The sequence below is a fragment of the Musca autumnalis genome, unplaced genomic scaffold (genome assembly GCF_047663935.1).
Source record: "Musca autumnalis isolate F117 unplaced genomic scaffold, ASM4766393v1 scaffold_5, whole genome shotgun sequence".
NCBI classification, from domain to species: domain Eukaryota; kingdom Metazoa; phylum Arthropoda; class Insecta; order Diptera; family Muscidae; genus Musca; species Musca autumnalis.
This window is the reverse complement of record NW_027412088.1, coordinates 113,400,802-113,420,755: the sequence shown is the minus strand read 5'-3', so window position 1 is coordinate 113,420,755 and position 19,954 is coordinate 113,400,802. Positions and strand designations below refer to the sequence as shown.

Here is a 19,954-nt window from a genome sequence, read left to right as displayed (position 1 = left end):
TTATTCATTTTTAGTGGTATAGGAATTCACTCTCGGAGTCGACCCGGAGTCGGAGTCGTGAAAAAAACTCGCCTGGAGTCGGAGTCGAACCAAAAATACCTCGACTCCGAAACCCTGGTCCAAACATACTTGAGTTCGAAAAACCATTATTTCGATTTGGTAATTTTTTTATCTTAGTCAGTGCATATGTCCATTTTAGACTAAAGGTGAGGGTCTAGCTTAATGTTTGGTATTTGGCATAAACTATGAAAAAAACTGTTTCAGCAATATTCTCAAAAAGATTTAAAATGATTAGCCCACGTGGAAGCTGGGATCACATTAAAGTAGGAATGCACAGAGATTGTCAAACACATTCCTGTTAAATATTAATTTTTTTTTTTTGCATTTTGTCACTCTGAATAATATTGTCATTAATGACTACGTTGAAGACAAAGTCGTTTATCTATTCATCAACGATAAGATACAATACAATATCCCTTATATCGTCGTTTGTCGATGAACTCTTTATTCGTTTACTTTGTCGGTCAATTCTTCGCTTACGATTTTCGTGAAACTAGAAAAAGTCGGCAATGATCTCAAAGGGCTGTCTGCAATCCGCCTTCTATGGATTGGATATGACTTCGAAGACGTATTGGCGACATTTTCCAACTGGATTATAACACCCTCACCACATAAGCTTCGTTTCAGTACTCTTTATATGGTAAAAGTGACAAAAGAGAAAACTGCTGAAAATTAGTTCCACATAGACATTTTTCCAAAATGTACGGGAACGGAAAAATAGCAGAAACGCAAAAAAAAAAAACTGGAGCAAATGTCAAAGTCGGCGTGTGAGCCAATCAGAAGCCGGCAAACATGTTGCACATTTTTGCTCGCCCAAATTTGTCGTATAAAAATTTTCTAATGAGAAAGCTATTCAGCGCCATTTTTGTTTTAAGAGAAGTAAACATTTTGCAACTTTGTTGGTGTACGGGAACGCATTTTGGGGAAAAAATGTGCAAAATATGTTTAATATGTAAAAAACTTTTTAGTTATGGAACGAAGCTATAGTGGTGTACGGTATAATTATTAGATGAGTGTTTTTATAATAATTCGCTAATAATGACCCAATTTCTTGGATGACCTAATTTCGTCTTTATATGAAGCTAAAGAACTGTATAGCCTAATTTAATCATATACAGTGCTGGACATATCAATGGAAACTTTTTTCAGAAAACTAAATATAATAATTTTTGACTAAGTACATTTATTCCTTAGTCAAATATACCTGCATATTTAATTTTATGCAAACATATGAAGGTATTTCTAGCTAAGGAATAAATTAATTTAGTCAAAAATTATTATATATAGTTTTCGGAAAAAAGTTTCCATTGATATGTCCAGCACTGTATATCATCATATCGTGTTACGAGATAAACACCTATGGATAATGTTAGGGGTGTTAACAACATCAATCACATTTAAAATTATTTCCTCCCTCCATCTCTATCACACTTCTTAGAAATCTTCCGCTATTTATCTACGATTTCTGGATATCAGTTAAAATGGATAAGGAGGTCGTTTTAACGCACTTGTTTGTAAACTATTTTATTTTTTTCGTTTTATCTGAATCACCTCCAGCACTGTGTATGCATTCCGGAGCAGAGTCTTATCATGCTTATCATTGATGACATGTGTGTGGCAGTTAGTAATGTTATCAGAAAGTCTGGCATAATTATCAGCATCTGGGTCCTGTTTACTTTACCCATTGACCTAATTTGTATTTTACCATCTACCCAAGAAAGGAGAGTTTGTTTTTATTTGTTATTGTTCTTTTTTGTGGATAAGCACAAATGCATACGAATATTTTTGGCATACGTCACAACAATTTATAACAGCTATAAAAACAATTATATCTTGGATTTATTTTATTTCACTTTAGACACAGCGTGAAACGCACGTCACATGTTTGACATACATATGTATGTATGTATTTAGATCGAATTAATAATTGTCCATAGCTCATACTAACGATTTTATCGATACGATGAGGATGAAAGCAATAAATAAAAATCATTGGAAAATTAGGAAGTTCGTATTTTATGACTATATAAAATTCTCTTCAAAATAACATACACACCAGCTCATAATAATAGATTGTAAATTTTTCTGTAAAGTTCAAAGGAACGGTTATATTTATTTAAATAATTGAGAATATTATACCTTAATGTCATAAAAGTATAGCAATCAACAAACAAAGTAAGTTTCATTCAAAATTAGTTAAGTTTAGGCTATGTTTCCATAGGCTGGTTTTAACTCAAAGGAAAAAAAATCGATGTCGGATTTTTTTATGCGGCACCCCCGTAAAGTGTTTAGTTTTGTTAAATTTTGAGATTGCCCAAGTTTGGGCACAATCGGAATATGTTAACACGTGCCACTGGGGCCTCAAAGTTTCCATATTAATCTGCATGGAGCCGAAGGCAATTTTCACGAAATCGCTCTACAGACCGCATTTATTGTCCAACCGCTGAACAATTTTACAAGTTCATTTCTGTGGCTAAACAAGTAATCCTACAAAAAATTTTGAAAATCGGGTCGGATTAAAATATTGGATATATAGGGCCCATGGAAAGTTTGAGGCCCCAGTGACACGTGTTAACATATTCCAATTGTACTCAAAATTTGGCAATCTTAAAATCTAACAACACTAAACACTTTAGGGGGTGCCGCATAAAAAATCAGACATCGATTTTTTTAAAACCACCCTAATGTTTCCACTAAGGGCATTTGATTTGCTGCTCATAATAATGGATACACTTCAGTTATAATCGGAAATAATAAACTTTTATTAATGTTGTATGTGAAATTTTGAGAGCTCTGGCGACCTTGTACATGAGCTTCTTACGGCTGCAAATACAAATCCTTGTTGTTATTATTATCTTAAGGGGTGACCTTCACTTGTAAAGCCCGAAAAAGGCAATTTTTCATGATTTTTTCCATACAAAACCCAATAATATTTTCCCTTCTAACACTCATATCTCTGGCAATATTGTTCCGATTTTACTATATTCTATGCTATTTATGTTTTGAAATAAGCCAATTAAAATTTCTCAATTTTCTGAAATTTACAAGTGGAGGCCACCTTTTAACATACCCTTGGATTTATTATATAAAAATCAAATTAAAATCAATTACACTAAAAAGTAGCATTCTTATTCGGAAGTTCTTACATATTGGTTACTTACCTCGTTTCATCTTTTGGGCATGGTATGAATTTGATGCATTCGCGTTTCTGGAAATTTGTCTCAATCCAACTACGAGGTTGATGCTGTTAGCCATAGCATTGCGGGGGCACAATTCAAAAGACATTTTATGAAAAAAAGACAAAAGAAAGCAATTCACAATAAAAGTATGAAAACAAATATTTGGCTAGAAATTACTAAATCAATATTAAAATAAAAAATATATTTTGTTTCATTATTATGGTTATTACTTTTATACATCACTTTGGCTAAGCACACGCTTCAAGAAACACATTAAACAAATAAATCCGTAAAATTAAATAAAAACGAAACTACAAAATGAGTTATTGTTTTTTTAATTAATTGTTGACAGAAAATAAATAAAACAGAAACAACTGAAATCAACTGAAATGAAGCTCAAATATTTAAATACAATAAAAAATAAAATTATAGTTTTTCTTATATATACATAACACAACACTATTTACACAACAACAATTCAATTTCGTTTTTAGGCATAAAAAATCTTTTTTGTTTCATTATTAATTCCATACACTTTAGCTGGGCATAGCTTGGTGAAAATGCACTTAACACTACTGTTTCAATTTTATGTATTTTTGTTTGTTTGTTTATTGCCAATGGTTTATTTGCTAATGGGAAATGAGGTAATTTGTATAATGGCAGGACGGTCAAATGTCATCGATACACTGGGATTTGAATGAGAAATGTAAATTGTTCTAAACACAAAAAATATCTACAAATTGTCATTTCTTTTTCTATGTGGTCATTTCAAATGTTTGTGTTTGAATTTGTATGTGCATATCTACAAAATCATTGTTAATTACTTACATTATTCCTTCCCTCGTTTTTTATAAATTTTTAGTAAAACAGAATTAGAACAATACAAAATTTTCAAAACAAAACGTTATATTTATAAAAACAAATAGAGATCTGTTTCTCTTCAATTCGAAACCGAATCCGTTCGAAATACAAGCAAAAAATTCTTCAAAAAAATTTTCTTAATTTTTGTTTCCAATCAAAGAAGTTTTTTCTATAATAAGTGGAGCTTGGTAAGTAATTCAAACGAAATTGGTTTGGTATCGTCTTGGAGAAGCAGGCCAAAAACTTCAGCTTTGGGTGATTTATAATTTGTCAATGGAGAGAAAACCTTTCCACCACACAATACAGCACTTCATATGTAGCGCGATTTTGTGACCAGTTCACGATATAATTACAGAAAATTATCGATAACATTCTGTTTGTATATACTTATAACATCGGTAATTAAAACACGTAAGAAACGTCTATAGTCGGGCCGAGGTCGTCTCTGTGATATGCTACAACACTACCCCTGTACATAAGCTTTTCACGAATGTACGTTTATTTTATGGACGTACTAGAGTTGGGCAATTGAACGACCTAGTTTACTGCCCTAGTTAAAACACGTATGAGTAACGTCATACAAACTAAAGTGTGATATTACGTACTCAGTATGTTCATACAAACGACCGGTGTCCATTGAACTAGATAGTGAATTAGGTCGTTCAATATAGTTCAATTGACACAACTCTAGGACGTACTAAAGTTTTTCGCCAGTCGCAAGATCGAAATCAAGGTATTTTCATGAATATACACCAAATTTTGCACTACTACAAATATTTTGCCCAAACTTACTTTAAGTTTGAAAATGGGCCATATCGGTCCACTCCTTCGGGTACCTCCTCCACAAAACTTCAAATCTTTCTGTAAAATGATGTGAACGATAACTCTCGAAGGGAACAATCAATTTCGTCCAAACTTGGCACGTCATATTGCTCCTTACAATTATAGATCGGTTTCGAATATGGACTATATCGGCCTACTCCTTCGGGTACGTTCCCACAAAATTCGGAAAAATTGAAGTTTAAGAGCTCCTCTCGGATCGTTTTGATTTTTTTCAGCAGGTTGTCCTTGCAGCCTTCTTTACAACGGTATAATTGTATTCGGGCGCAAGCCAATATTTCCTGAGATAATGGCCTAAAAGCTCTAAGAAACCCGGACGGCACCAACTAAAATGGAAAATCCACAAGATAACTCTCGCAGGGAGTTAGTTACTTATTGGTCCAATTTATGTAACAAGTTGGAACATGCACAATATCGGTCCCGTCCTTAGGTTACCTCCCACACAAAATTTGGAAAAACGGCAGCTTGAGGACTCGTCTCGGATATATTTGAAATTTTTCGCAGGATGTTGTTTTTACGGTAACAACGGTAGTAGATATAATGACCAAAAGCTCAAAAAACTCTGCCTGCACATATAAAAATGGATAGAGTGCAGGAAGGCAACTCTCAACGTTTTGAAAAATTTCTTCTAAACTTATTTTAAGGTAATTTAATATTTCGAGTTCTCTCTGAATCAGAAATTTGCTTACTAAAAATTGTTGGTAAAGATCCACATTGCGGTACCTACAGATTGGTCATAGGCTGAGGGTATATATCCGTCAACACAGCTGACTGATGCTTTCTTACCTGTTTGAATAATAGAAACAGACATACAGGCATGTCACAGAAACGAATTCCGATCGAAAGTGGAATTGATTCCGTATTTAGCTTCTTCAGAAAACGAAAAACGAAGAATTTTTCGGAATGAAACCACTTTTGATTTTGCAAACGGAATTGTATTTTTATTTTGTTTAAGTCTGCCACTTTAAAATATTCTAAAAACACTTAGAAATAATTAAAATGTTGTTTTATTAACAAATTTACATTTAATTTCGCATTTAAAATAAATAATTAAGTTTTTTGACTTCACAAAATCGATCGGAATCTAAAGAAGCTAAGACAAAAACGATCGAAATGAAATTTCGGAATTGCAACCATTCCGATCGGAATCTGTGACATGCCTGATTATTGTCATTAAAATAGGAAAATAAAAATAAATAAAATCAGATATCGCAATAAATCTGATTTTTTACCAACAACACATTTTGTATTGCTTAGAAGCGCAGTCGGCCTACTTTAATTGTTAGTCTTGTCCCTCATAAGCAGAACAGCTCACCACGGAAATATTTATGGGGAATTCTGATTGGAATCAGACACTTTTTCAAAAAGTTGTTTTTGATTTCCTTTGTGATTTTTTGCTGTGTTGATGCTGCTCAACAGCAAAATATTTTAGTATATTTTCAGATTTTTTTACTAACGGTTCCAGAGATATCGCGCCTCAAACAACTTCGAATTCTATACAAACTATGTGAAAAGAAAAACCCATAACTTCTTTAATATTGCTAAAAAATCTTCTTGTGTTTTTTATATAAGCTATCTAATAAACAAATAGAAAAAATTGCACTGTGGCCTTGGGTGAAACTTTCGTGATTTCATATTAAAAATCCGTTTTTGTCAAATATTGTACTCTTCGATTTTCTTGAACATTTTCTGTATTCCAATAATTACAATTTTTTTCTAAATTTTTTTATACAATTTTCTCTTTATATCAGGGTGAAACATTTATTGTTTTATCAAAAAATACATAAATAATTTAATAAATAAATAAATAAATAAATAAATAAATAAATAAATAAATAAATAAATAAATAAATAAATAAATAAATAAATAAATAAATAAATAAATAAATAAATAAATAAATAAATAAATAAATAAATAAATAAGTAAATAAATAAATAAATAAATAAATAAATAAATAAATAAATAAATAAATAAATAAATAAATAAATAAATAAATAAATAAATAAATAAATATATAAATAAATAAATAAATAAATAAATAAATAAATAAATAAATAAATAAATAAATAAATAAATAAATAAATAAATAAATAAATAAATAAATAAATAAATAAGTAAATAAATAAATAAATAAATAAATAAATAAATAAATAAATAAATAAATAAATAAATAAATAAATAAAGTAATAATAGAAAATAAATAAATAAATTAATTAATAAATAAATAAATAAATAAATAAATAAATAAATAATATATTTCCAACATTTGTTTTGTTGTTTTATTTAGGAATTTATCATAAAGATCTTAAAACCCTCTTCATTTTTCGATTTTGGTAATGGTTTAGCAATAATATAAGCTATCTAATAAAAAAATAGAAAAAAATTGCACTGTGGCCCTGGGTGAAACTTTCGTGATTTAATATTAAAAATCCGTTTTTGGCAAATATTGTACTCTTCGATTTTCTTGAACATTTTCTGTATTCGAATAATTACAATTTTTTTCTAAATTTTTTAATACAATTTTCCCTTTATATCAGGGTGAAACATTTATTGTTTTATCAAAAAATACATAAATAATTAAATAAATAAATTAATAAATAAATAAGTAAATAAATAAATAAATAAATACATGAATAAATAAATAAATAAATAAATAAATAAATAAATAAGTAAATAAATAAATAAATAATAAAAAATAAATAAATAAATAAGTAAATAAATAAATAAATAAATAAATAAATAAATAAATAAATAAATAAATAAATAAATAAATAAATAAATAAATAAATAAATAAATAAATAAATAAATAAATAAATAAATAAATAAATAAATAAATAAATAAATAAATAAATAAATAAATAAATAAATAAATAAATAAATAAATAAATAAATAAATAAATAAATAAATAAATAAATAAATAAATAAATAAATAAATAAATAAATAAATAAATAAATAATAAAGTAAATAAATAATATATTTCCAACATTTGATTTGGTGTTTTATTTAGGAATTTATCATAAAGATCTTAAAAATCTCTTCATTTTTCGATTTTGGTAATGGTTTAGCAATTATTGCACCAACAGTAGTGGGTATTACAGACTGAAGTTTTTTAGCCACATTATATCTCAAACTCAAATCCGCGTTAGTATTTAACTAATCATCTTCTGGAGAAAATTTGGTTGATTATTCGCTGTCCATTCATATAATTCCCATGCTGTGGTTACTTAATTATCAATTTAGTCAGTTTATTGTCCGGGCGGTACAATAACTGCTAAACCATTTTCAAAATCGATAAATGAAGCAGGTTTCAATATGCTTAAGATAAATTCCTAAATAAAACGAAAAAAAGTAAAAAACCTAATTTTTTTATTTTATTTCAAGAAAATTAAAGAGTATAATCATTCATAAAAATTGATTTTAAATATTAAATCGGAAAAATTGCAACCAAGCCCACTGTGCAAAATTATTTTCTACTAAAAAAATACCCAATTTCACTGATAAATTAAGATACATATTTTCAATATTTTTGTATTTGGTCACTTTTTGTAACACAATTGGCACCAATTCAAAGCTCATTATTTCCATAGTAGGGACAATTGACTACCTAAGTCAATCTAATTATTAGCTTATTAGCTTTACCTTTGGAAAATCCCTAAAGCGGGGTAAAAACGATCAGTTTTGAATGTCGATTTTTCGGAAATATCGATAACGGTCAAACTGTCCAGCAATATCAAAATATTTTGTTTGACAAAAATGAACGGCCACACTGGCAAGCAACCGATTATTTGAGCAAAACTGACAGTCAAAACTGGTCATGTGTACCCCGCTCCTTCATAAATTTTTGTTTGTCCATTCAGACACCTGAATATTATCTGGTAATTTTTCTACCAAACATAGATCAGGTTCGAATATGGACTATATCGGTGCACTCCTTCGGGTATCTCCCACACAAAACATCGGAAAAGTATAGTTTAAGACTCGCTGTCGCTTTTTTTGCAACAGGTTGTTCTCGGCGCTCGGAACCATCGTGAAGTTCAAGTTTTTGTTTTTCAGGGATAAGTCCATCCTTGTTGAGATAATAGTCGGAAAGCTGTGAAAACCAAACCCCCTACGGCCACCATGAGTAGTATCCGATGCACGCAACTTCATTTGAACTGGCTACTGCGTTAGTTCAAATTTAACATATTGTAATATTTATGCGAATCTTAGATAAAGTTCGAAGATTGTTCTTATCTGTCCTCTTCTTTCGGTATATCGCCCACAAAAAATCAACATTCAATTTCTGCTAAAATGAACGGAGCAACTGATTTGGTCCAAACGCTGGATCTCCCACAATTTTGTCCAAATTTAGTTTAAGTTCGAAAATGGGTCATATCGGACCCTCACAAAAGTTCAACAGTTTTCTTCAAGTGCAATTTAAGGTCTGTTCGAGGGTCCTTTGGAAATTTTAACCGAAGCTACTCTTTGTGAGCCTTTTTACATCGGTAATCTGTTTTTGGTGGGAAAATCCATGCTTTCAGATATAATGGTATAATAGCTAAAAATAATACGGTGACCAACTGAAACGACTGGAGGACGCGATATCTATCGAAAAATAGCTCTACTACCAAAATAAGATCCACCTCCAAAATGGACTATGTCGATACATTCCTTCAGGTACCTGCTCCACAACACTTTTGAGCTTTAATCCAAATCCACATTTTTTGTTCATACGCCCAACATAATACAAAATTTTTGGAGAAAGGATTTTTGTTGTGTTGTTCAATTTACACAGGCTTTGGGCTATCTTTATCAGCGAAGTCGACTGACACCTTTTTACTTGTTTTGCTTTAGTTTTAGCTGATTTTTGGCGTTTGGCAGTTAAATATCGAAACATCGAGAAACGTTGAATAATAGGTGTGTCTTTTTATTTATTAAATGTTGCTGAAACATTTTTTCAGCAACTTTTCCATTATACAACTGTCAAAATCTGCAACATTAGTAATAATTAGTACTAATTATCACGTAAAATGACACAGCTAATGTTAGACCTGTCATGAAAACGAAACTCTACCAAAAATGTTTTTTCGCTAATATCGTAAAAACAATCTTCAATATATTAACGATACTTCAAATGGAAGGTTTTTCTGCCACAAACTGAGCGACGAATGAATCGTTTGCAATTCATTCTGGTATGTCATTCTCGAACAAAATATACGCAAAACTATCGAGAAACATTAGAAAACGATATCGTTTTCGATAGCAATGGTAATGGTGGTATACTATAAGAAATAACTCTGTAAAATTTCCTTTCAAATCAATTACCCCATTTACAATATATTTATTCGAATTTATACATTCGGTGGGCGAAAACCGCTTTGCACACACACACCCAACTGTTATCCGATTTCACATTAAAGTTAGGAATCAAATTTCTAAAATTGTGTGGAGTATCACATAGACAACCTCTTCACACTTTGTTCTTTTCCTTACTTCTTCATTCAAAACGGTATTGGCTTTCGGCAAACAATTCTTACACATACGGAAATACTGAAAATTAATTAATTAGTATTATTAACTTTATTTATTTGAAGAACTCCTTCAGGCTTACAATGACTGTAAACTTTGGCATAAAGGTTGTGTGTAATTTTCAATTTCATAATTAGAATATGGGTTACCATTTTTTTATTTGGACCACAAAATTATTGAAACGAAAATAAATCTCAACCAAGAGAACATGTTCCCACGTCAATACAAAATCAGAAAAAATAAATAAAGAATTTTAGTTTATAACATTGGTGGCGTTTTTTATCGAGGTAGCTGATACAATTTTGCTTTTTTTTTAATAGTCTGGCTTAATATTCTCGGTGGAGAATATTCACAAACCAGAAACAAGGGAACTGATGATATCCTATGGCGAGGATCAAAAATAGTCTTCCCTGCCTTACCCCTTCGCGAACAATGCCAAACTTTTTCCACTAATAAATAAGTTGTTTTAAAATATTAAAACAACAACAAATATTAAACAGCCAGACTATTTTGAAAAAAAAAAAAACAAAATTGTATCAGTTATCTCAATAAAAAAAGCGCCACCAATGTTCTAAGCTAAAATTCTTTATTTTTTCTGATTTTTTATTGGCCCTTGGCGAACAATGCCAAACTTTTTCCACTAATAAATTAGTTGTTTTAGAATATTAAAACAACAACAATGGGATTAATTAAGCCACACTATTTTGAAAAAAAAAAAAAACAGAATTTTAGTTTATGAAAGATTGGGAATGCAAATATCAATATTCGAATAGGGTTTCAATGTAATAACAGCTTGTGATACTTTTAATAAAGAAGAAAGTGGATTTTATTATGCATTGAAGGATCAATGGCATTTCTGATTTTACATTAGGCTTATTCATCAGATTTATATGTTTCACTTAATTTGTCTGAAAAGTTTTTTTTCACATTCTGTCTTAGACATAAAATGATGTGCGACAGACTGTAATTAAATTCGTTACTCTTAAAGACTTGCACTTTCTTCATAGTTTATCACACTTCTGCCCTCCTTTTATTACGTTTTCATTGACGAGCATGCACGCACACACACGCGAGCACAAGAACTTTTACATGGATAAACAATAACTTTTAAGAGTTTCCAACAAAATTCAGTTTTAATGAATTTTTATCATTATCTTTATTCCAACTGCAAGGATAACACAAAAATCATGGAGTTTTGTACGCATTGTTGGAAGAGGGAGGGAATTGGCATAGATTCGTGACGTTAATGCAGCAACAACATCGAAAATAACTTGTTGTTAACGTCTATTAAACTTTGACTTGAACATGCGAAAATGTTTATTAGAGTATCGGTGTGAAGCAGCATTTTTTTGTTCTTAACACGAAAACATTCAACATTGGTTGTGTATCTGTGTTCAATGAGTCTGTTAAGAAGACTGGATGGGCGTACGGAGGGAAAACAGTTTTATCACCTACAGCTGATAAAAATGACTTGCAGCACACAAAGGCGCAAATTAAAAGAATGAAAACTGTAATGAAGACAAAACGTAGTTTGTGAGAAAACAATAAAATTAATGGACATTAGGTTGTCATGAAAAATACACAACTACACCTTTTTTAGTTGTAATTCGAAACATTTTAGTTGTAATTCGTAACATTTCATTTGTAATTCGAGAATTCCATTTGTAATTCGATTTATTCTATTTGTAATTCGTTTTATTCCTTTTGTAATTCGAATTACTTTATTTGTAATTCGAATTATTCTATTTGTAATTCGAATTATTCCATATGTATTTCGAATTATCATATTTGAAATTTGAATTATTCCATTTGTAATTCGAATTATTCCATTTGAAATTCGAATTATTCCATTTGCAATTCGTATTATTCCAATTATATTTCGAATTATTTTAATTGTAATTACAATTAAAATTATTCGAAATACAAATGGAATAATTCGAATTACAAATGGAACACTGCGAATTACAAATGGAATTATTCGAACTACAAATGGAATAATTCGAATTACAAATGGAATAATTCGAATTACAAAGGGAATAATTCGAATTACAAATATAATTATCGAAATACAATTAAAATAATTCGAATTACATCTGAAAAAGGGCTGGATATAAAAGTCGAAGTTCAACACCTGATACAACCTATAGTTTAGAGCCTGTATGTCGATTCAAAGCTTAATGCGAAAGAATGTACACTGTATTCCTTTGATTTTTTATATTTGTATTTTTCTTATTTGTATTGAAGAAATGAAGGAAATAACGTTTCGAAAACTAATGTTTGGTTGTTTCACGTCAGTAAATGTATAGGAAATTTTTGTCAAAAGTAAATTATTTGACTTAAAATAACCGGGATCGATATTTATCCTTAATTGCTAAAATCTGAATAGCCGCAATATATCATAGAAATTTTGTGGAAATGCTGAATTACGTTAAATGATAAATTTAAACAGGAATTTTTTATTTTTTGTATTTATTCTATCTTTTAGTGATTAAGCAATTACCTTAAGCATGTGCGAACTAGTAGGCAATGATTAAAAATCGAATCATTCATATTATGTGGACTTAAGAATAATAATAAAAAAATAGACAAGTGGCTGAACATTAAAAAATTCACCTATATCACGTAAAAATATTTCATCCGATACAACCCAATAACCAACAACTATAAACCACAAATTCATTGTCTAGTTAATCACTTGTTGTTTTTTGTTTACTTCTACTTCTTCTCCTCCATATTTCAGAGAGGATTGGTATATACCAAGTTTAACAACATTTAAAACAAGCACAAATTCTATAAATATAGTTGGTAGTGTACCTCCCCTTCATTATCCCTCGGATATGCTGCACGTAATAAATCACGAACATTTAAAACCAGCACTTTGCTAAGTGTTGAAGAGATAGAAGAGCGCTTGCGGGCATGCCGACGTGAACGTATACCCTTTGGCGAAACTTTGGGTATGCCAGACGCATCAGTGGTGGTTTCCGCCGGAGTTGAGCTAAAGCGACGTACAGTGGAAAAATCCTTCGACACACGTCTCAGATACTTTTGTGCTAATTGAGGTGAATCTACAGGCATTTTGGCGGGGCAAACAGGAGCAGCAACACTGTGTTAAGTAACGATGGTGTTTAATTGGATGATTTCAGTTTAATTAAATTTTTTGCATAGTTCTTTTCGCATGTTTTTTCAGTCGTATTCATTTAAAAATTTTAGTACGCGGGCACGGAACTTAGCAATACCATTAAAACAGGGTTGCTTTAGTTAAATCAAATAATTGCTGAGAATGGCTGAATATTTTTGCTAGTTTTTTTGTCTTGTTCTTACATTCCGACGTGTTAAAACAACGGTAGTCGATAGTCAAACAGCGAGTTTAGTTTACGAGTTTCCGTTCTGAAAATTGCTTTTGGTCATGGAATAAAGAATGAAAGAATACTGTTACGCGGTAATATTTGTTTGAGATCCGTATGCAACGATGCCGCCCGCAACAGTGTCACCTTTACACAGCCGGTGGGTGACGACGACAACAGCAATGGAAGCTGCTGAGATTATTTTTATGATGATTCCCATGTTGTTTTTAGATTTCCACACGAGCTAACTCACGCACACTGACTTATCAATAGAAAAGAGAGTCCACCCGACAAAGAGAGATAGAGAGAATGTGGCCAAAAGACATCACATTCATTTGGGTGATATGATAGGAACATTCCCATGCACAAACACACAACGTCAAAAAACGTCTATATTGATTTGAAACCTGTGCAGATAAAAAAAATGTGTGCTTCCAAACATCTTAACTGGTGGAAACTACAAGCCAATCATTTGTTTGTTGATATTACAATCGAAAGGATAATTAATTTGATATTGATTTGAAATTGCCATTACAAAAGCGAAGGTTTGACTATATCCTATACCTGTGTGCGCTATATGCTTAGAAATAGTTATAAGAAAATACATTGTGCAGCTTGAAAATATTCAATTATTATTTACTTTAAACTATTATTTTTATTTCATCAAGATACCTTTGACTTTTTCACAAACTTAGCATTTTCATAATTTATGTATTTCGTGATAATCAAAATAATTTTTATTTTGGAGTTTTTGCCTTTTTAGGGCGAAGGCCATTGTTTGTGAGATTTTTTAATTAATTTAATTATTCGAGCTACATATATGACCTAAGAAGATTATATTGATAGATATCATTTTCAATATAATCTCATTAGGTCATATAGCTCGATTAATTAAATAATTTTCATTTTTCTAGTACGTTCTAATTTTTCTTTTGACAACTTAGAAAGAGTCAGTCAGCTGTGCTGACGGAGATATACCCTCAGCCTCTGACCAAATAAATATATTGATTTTGTATCACGGATAGCTTCAAAATACGTGAAATTTGTAGGTACCGTAATGTGAGTTATACAAAATCAGATATATATAATGCAAAATTTTTAGTAAGCAAACTTGTGATTTTAGATAAATTGAAATATTAAATTACGTTAAACTTAAGTTGGAAGACATTTTTGAAAACGTTTGTGAGTTATTTGAACACTGGTAATATTAGTATGTGCCGGCAGTATGGACTTACTGTAAAAACAACCTTCTGCAAAAAATTTCAAATAGATCCAAGACCAGTCCTCAAGCTGCACCGTTTCCAAATTTTATGTGGGAGGTACACGAAGGGCGGGACCGATATAGTCCATATTTCAACCTGATACATGACTGGATGAAACAAATACAATGTGCAAAGTTTGGACCAATCAGAAACTCACTGCGAGCGTTACCATGAGAATTTGCCATTTTAGTTTCCTGGTGCTTTTAGGCCATTATCTCAGGTGGTCTTACTTACTTACTTAGTTGGCCCATTACAGAACATTTGTTCCATAGACCGAATTAAGAAAAGAGAGGTGGTCTTAAAATTCACTTATTCCGAATTTTGTGTGGGAGGTACCCGAAGGACTGGACCGATATAGCACATATACGAACCGGATCCATATCTTGAAGGAATAATACGATGTACAAAGTTTGGAACTAATCGATTGCTCCCTTCGAGAGTTATCGTTCAAATCATTTTGCAGAAAAATTTTGAGCTTTTGTGGTGGAGGTACCCAAAAGAGTGGACCGATATGGCCATCTTCGAACTTACACTAAGTTTGGGCAAAATATTAGGAAGTGCAGAATTTGGTTCGAATCGGTTGATCCATTCTAGAGTTATCGAGCGCACCAGCAAGCCAGACAGACGGGCATGGCTAAATCGACTCGAAATTGCCTGAAACCGAAATTCGATGAGGCAAATTTTTGGTCGTATCAAAATGTATATATACTCCCGTTATACAAAATAAACATTTAATATTTTTTTAATTAAATTTTTGTGATTTTATTCATCCAACCCAACAAATTGGTGACCTCCGACAGAAGAACTCAAAAATAAAAGAACTATAATGGCAACGAACGCTACAAACAAATCATCAAGTCCCAACAAATACATCATAAACAATGGAAGTTTCACCAGTAGCTGTGAAAGCTCCTCCATTTTGGCGTTCCGATCCGCTGCTTTGGTTAAAGCAAACAGAATCATCATGGCCGGCATTACGCAAGATTCTGCAAAATTCCACATCATTGTTGCATCGAATATTTTGGAGAAAGATGCTGAAAATATTTATGACATGTTAAAATGCAAACCTTTAGCAGTTACTCACATTCATTTTAACTGTCATTGAGCTCGGAAGAAAGAAGCCTTCAAAACTGTTATCCGAAATGCGGTCTGTACCTCAGGGTAAGATTTCCAACGATATTTTGGGGCAACGACTGCCGTAACAAATGAAAGCAATTTTATCCATTAGTGATGACAGCCTGGAAAAATTGGCATCGATAGCGAACAAGATTGCAGATAGAAAGGAATCAGGTGTATGCAGCTTCTCTCCATCAAACACTCGTTTACGAGTAGAAAAAATAGAGAAGAAATTAGAAGCCCTTTGCACGCAGATGGGTTCATTTCGGATGTCAAGAAGTCGTGGTAAGTCATCCAGAAGTATGTCGCCTGTATGTTCGAGACACGAAATCGAAAATCAAGTATTTAGTAGATACAGGAGCGGATTTTACGGTGTATCCTGTCTCAAAATCCAAGCGCAATCAGCCTTCCAGACAATTTGTTTTGCCAAAAAATGAGATACGTCATTTTTCATATCTCGACGAGATAAATGACCGTCTATAAAAAAAATGTAATCAAGCTTCAGTAGTGCCATTTTCTTACTCATTTTTGAGTTACCGACATAATCAATGCTATTTTTTGGTAAGTTAGCGACCAATAAAAAGTAGACGTAAAGTTTTACCAATAGCAAGAGTGTTGTCAACTTTATTTGAAATTTTCATTCATAATTTTGCTTTTTAACCCTTTGAACCCTGAATTTTTTTCCATAGAGATGAAAATATTTTTCATATTTATTATGATTAGTTGTCGCAAAAATGTCCTCTGCGAAAAAAGTTCTTAAACATTCTTCGTGGTTAGAGAGTTACAAATGTTGCATGTGGGCAACATTGGGCCATTGTGGTTATAAAAATTAACAAAGTTTGTTTCTTAAGTCCTTGCATTATCGTTGCTGATGAGTTTTTTTAATTCTAGAGGAAAATTTATGGAAATGGAATAGAAAATTGGTCTATATTATGATAAATATAGGTCACAAATTAGCAAATTTTAACGTATATGGTGGTGTTCATATAATTTGAAATGCTCATATTGAATAGAAGCGTTTGGAAAATATTTTCTATTTTGAATGCAGACTCTAAACCTGATAATGTTGTTCTTAATCCAATACAAACAATTATCATCGTCGTTATTTAAACAGATATTCGCTTGATATCTTACAAATTTCTAATATTTAATATGAATATTCACCAAAAAAATTGTCAATTTCCTCTTAATTCAAGTCCAATCTTCGAATAATAATATAAATACAACAGTTTTCACAAGCCCGAATGTCCCAATGATCCTTTGTATTTATTTTAATACCACTATCCAGCATTTTCGACTTCCACTAATGTAACCATTTTATTACCACAATGGCCAAATGTTGCCCACAGGCAACTTCCATGTTTCAAAAAATTATAACTACAATTGTATGTTTGATTTTTTATTTTATTTGATCAAGATCTCAGTAAAATTTTTCAAAAAATGTTGGCTGCAATTCTTCATTTCTTTTGACATTAACGTTATTTTATAAGATCATTAAAATATTTCATGTCCAAATTTTCACTCGACTCCTTATACTAAAACAAGTATAACTTCGCCAATCTAGCGATTTATTTAAAAGCAATTTCCATTTTTTTATTTTTCTGAAATCTGCCTACCGGCACCCACTTAGTGTAAATAAATACAGTGTGGCAAATACTCATACATGAACATGCAAAATTGCACACAGGAACATCGGGTCACAAAGGGTTAATTTTACCGATTTTTGTCGGTAAATCAAAAAATGTGTTAAAGAATCACCCTACGGAACAGGAACTCCTGACATTTCAATTAATGTAATTTATGGTTATGTACGTTGTCAGAGTTACAGCAACAAGGTCGGCCCGTCAGTCTTAAGAAAAATTTACTTCAAAGTGTAAAGAAAAATAAGCGAAAAGTGGGCGTCCTTTATATGGGAGCTATATGAAAATGGACTAATACCAATAATTATTAAGGGGTTATCTCTAGTTGCGTAGGTTAAAAAACGAATTTTTCATATTTTTTTGAAGAAAGTACCAATATTTGGTGAAAGCCTACCTGTGAAACTCTTTTTTTGTAAAAGTGTTTTGCGGTGCCCGTTCGAAAACCAATGAATCGATATATTTTTTTGGGCTTTTTAAGAACCTAGTAATACTGTCTTTAAACGAAACAGAATTTTAGAATATCTAATTAAAAACAAAGTGAACTGTCAATAACAAAATTTAGATTTTAACCGTATTTTGTTTAAAAATCCTAAGACAAGATTTTTATGTATTTAATATGCTCACTAAAATATATGAAGATAGGTCCATCGTTGGCTCCGACGTCAAAAATTCAATTATGAGAAACACGCGAATCACAACAAATTGTTCCCTTCCAATGCTCATGTCTCAGCCAATTTTGCTCCTATCGAAATTTTTTGCGGCATACTCTATACTACCTGTACTTCAAAATATGTCAATATTTTTTCGATTTTTTGAAAGTGCCAAGTAGGATAACCCCTTAACGGAAATATTTTGTACCCCCAACGGAGACTACAAAAAAAAAAACAAGAATAAGCCACTTAGGTTCCACAATGTGGCAAGTCTTCAATATACCGGTGAGGTAATAACCTTAAAATCTTCAAAATATCAAGAAAATATCGTACTATGGGGGCTATATCGAAACGTGGGCCGCTTGTCTTATATTTTGATCGGTAGACTGTATCAAAACGTGGACCGATATTTCCAATACCAGACATTCTATATGTATATAATGACAAAATGACCACCTTATGATGAATGCATAAAATGCAAAATGGTTAAGGTTGGCGCCTAATGCGATTCCAACATATAAATATTATTATACCGTTTCCAAAATGAATAGGCATCTTCCTTACAGGGACACCCACCATGTTTACAAGTTTTAAATGGACAGGCGGACGAACACATATTGATAGATCTACTCAGCTCCTCGCGACATTTACTTTGGTACAAAAAAGTGGGTCTTCGACCATTATATACGACCTTCTAGAAATCAAAATTGTGTGTATACGTTTATTCTTGGTAGGTAAAGGCACAAAAGTTCTAAAACCAAATCCAATCCTGTAATAAGTAAAGGAGGAAGGTATTTTCGTGACAACGACATCAGTTAAGTAATAAGAATCTGTCAGTCTCAGAACATAACAAACGAAACACGTTCTGTCATTATATTTACATAACACAGGCGACGACATGCTGAACTAGACTGGAAATCTTTCTTTCATAGATAATAAGTTCAGTGAAGTAGGATGACTCTATAATACCTGTCTAATTCATACGCTCTTCTCTATAAATCGCTCAATTAGTTCGTTCGTAAACAGAACAACTTTACATATTAAAGTAGTGCAACATCCATTTCTGTACTTTTTTAATCAAGTTTTTTGCTAACACTTCATGCCAATCAAATTATTTTCAAAGCGTGCTATTTTTAATCCATTTTATGTGGCTTTGGTATTACCTTTTTACCATCCCTTAATTAAATAGCACATTCGTGATTTTTTTACAAAAATAAAGTTTTACGAATTCGATCTGTTGGTTCATTTGTGTGACCATATGGACGGAGGGATTGCCACTAAATTAAATAAGCGATTATGTTAGAAAATTTAAACTTATTTCAGGATTATCAATATTTGTTTCCCCAAAACCGCTAAGTAGCGTACAAGTGTCCTTTTAGGATATTGAAAATCAAAAGGATGGGATGTCAATTTTTTTCTGCCAATAATGTGGGTAAATGTAAATATTGTTATAAGTAATTTTATCGAATAACAACAAGAAAAATACACGC

At 31.4% G+C, this 19,954-nt stretch overlaps 1 protein-coding gene across 43 annotated transcripts in view; it reads right to left on the bottom strand.

The window, feature by feature from the left end:
- Positions 1-19,954, bottom strand: part of Trpm (transient receptor potential cation channel, subfamily M) — a 403,692-nt gene that overhangs the window by 98,080 nt on the left and 285,658 nt on the right. For 36 of the 43 annotated variants that reach the window (XR_012408366.1, XM_073992979.1, XM_073992998.1 and 33 more), the window contains one exon: positions 3,222-3,304. Coding sequence is in view for 40 of the 43 variants with exons in the window: in XM_073992979.1 (XP_073849080.1) it covers positions 3,222-3,304 (83 nt within the window). In the remaining 3 variants the exon portion in view is untranslated. Of the gene's footprint in view, positions 1-3,221; positions 3,305-13,266; positions 13,975-19,954 lie in introns of those variants that run through there. The other 7 variants (XR_012408365.1, XM_073992965.1, XM_073992966.1 and 4 more) reach the window with 1 other exon arrangement.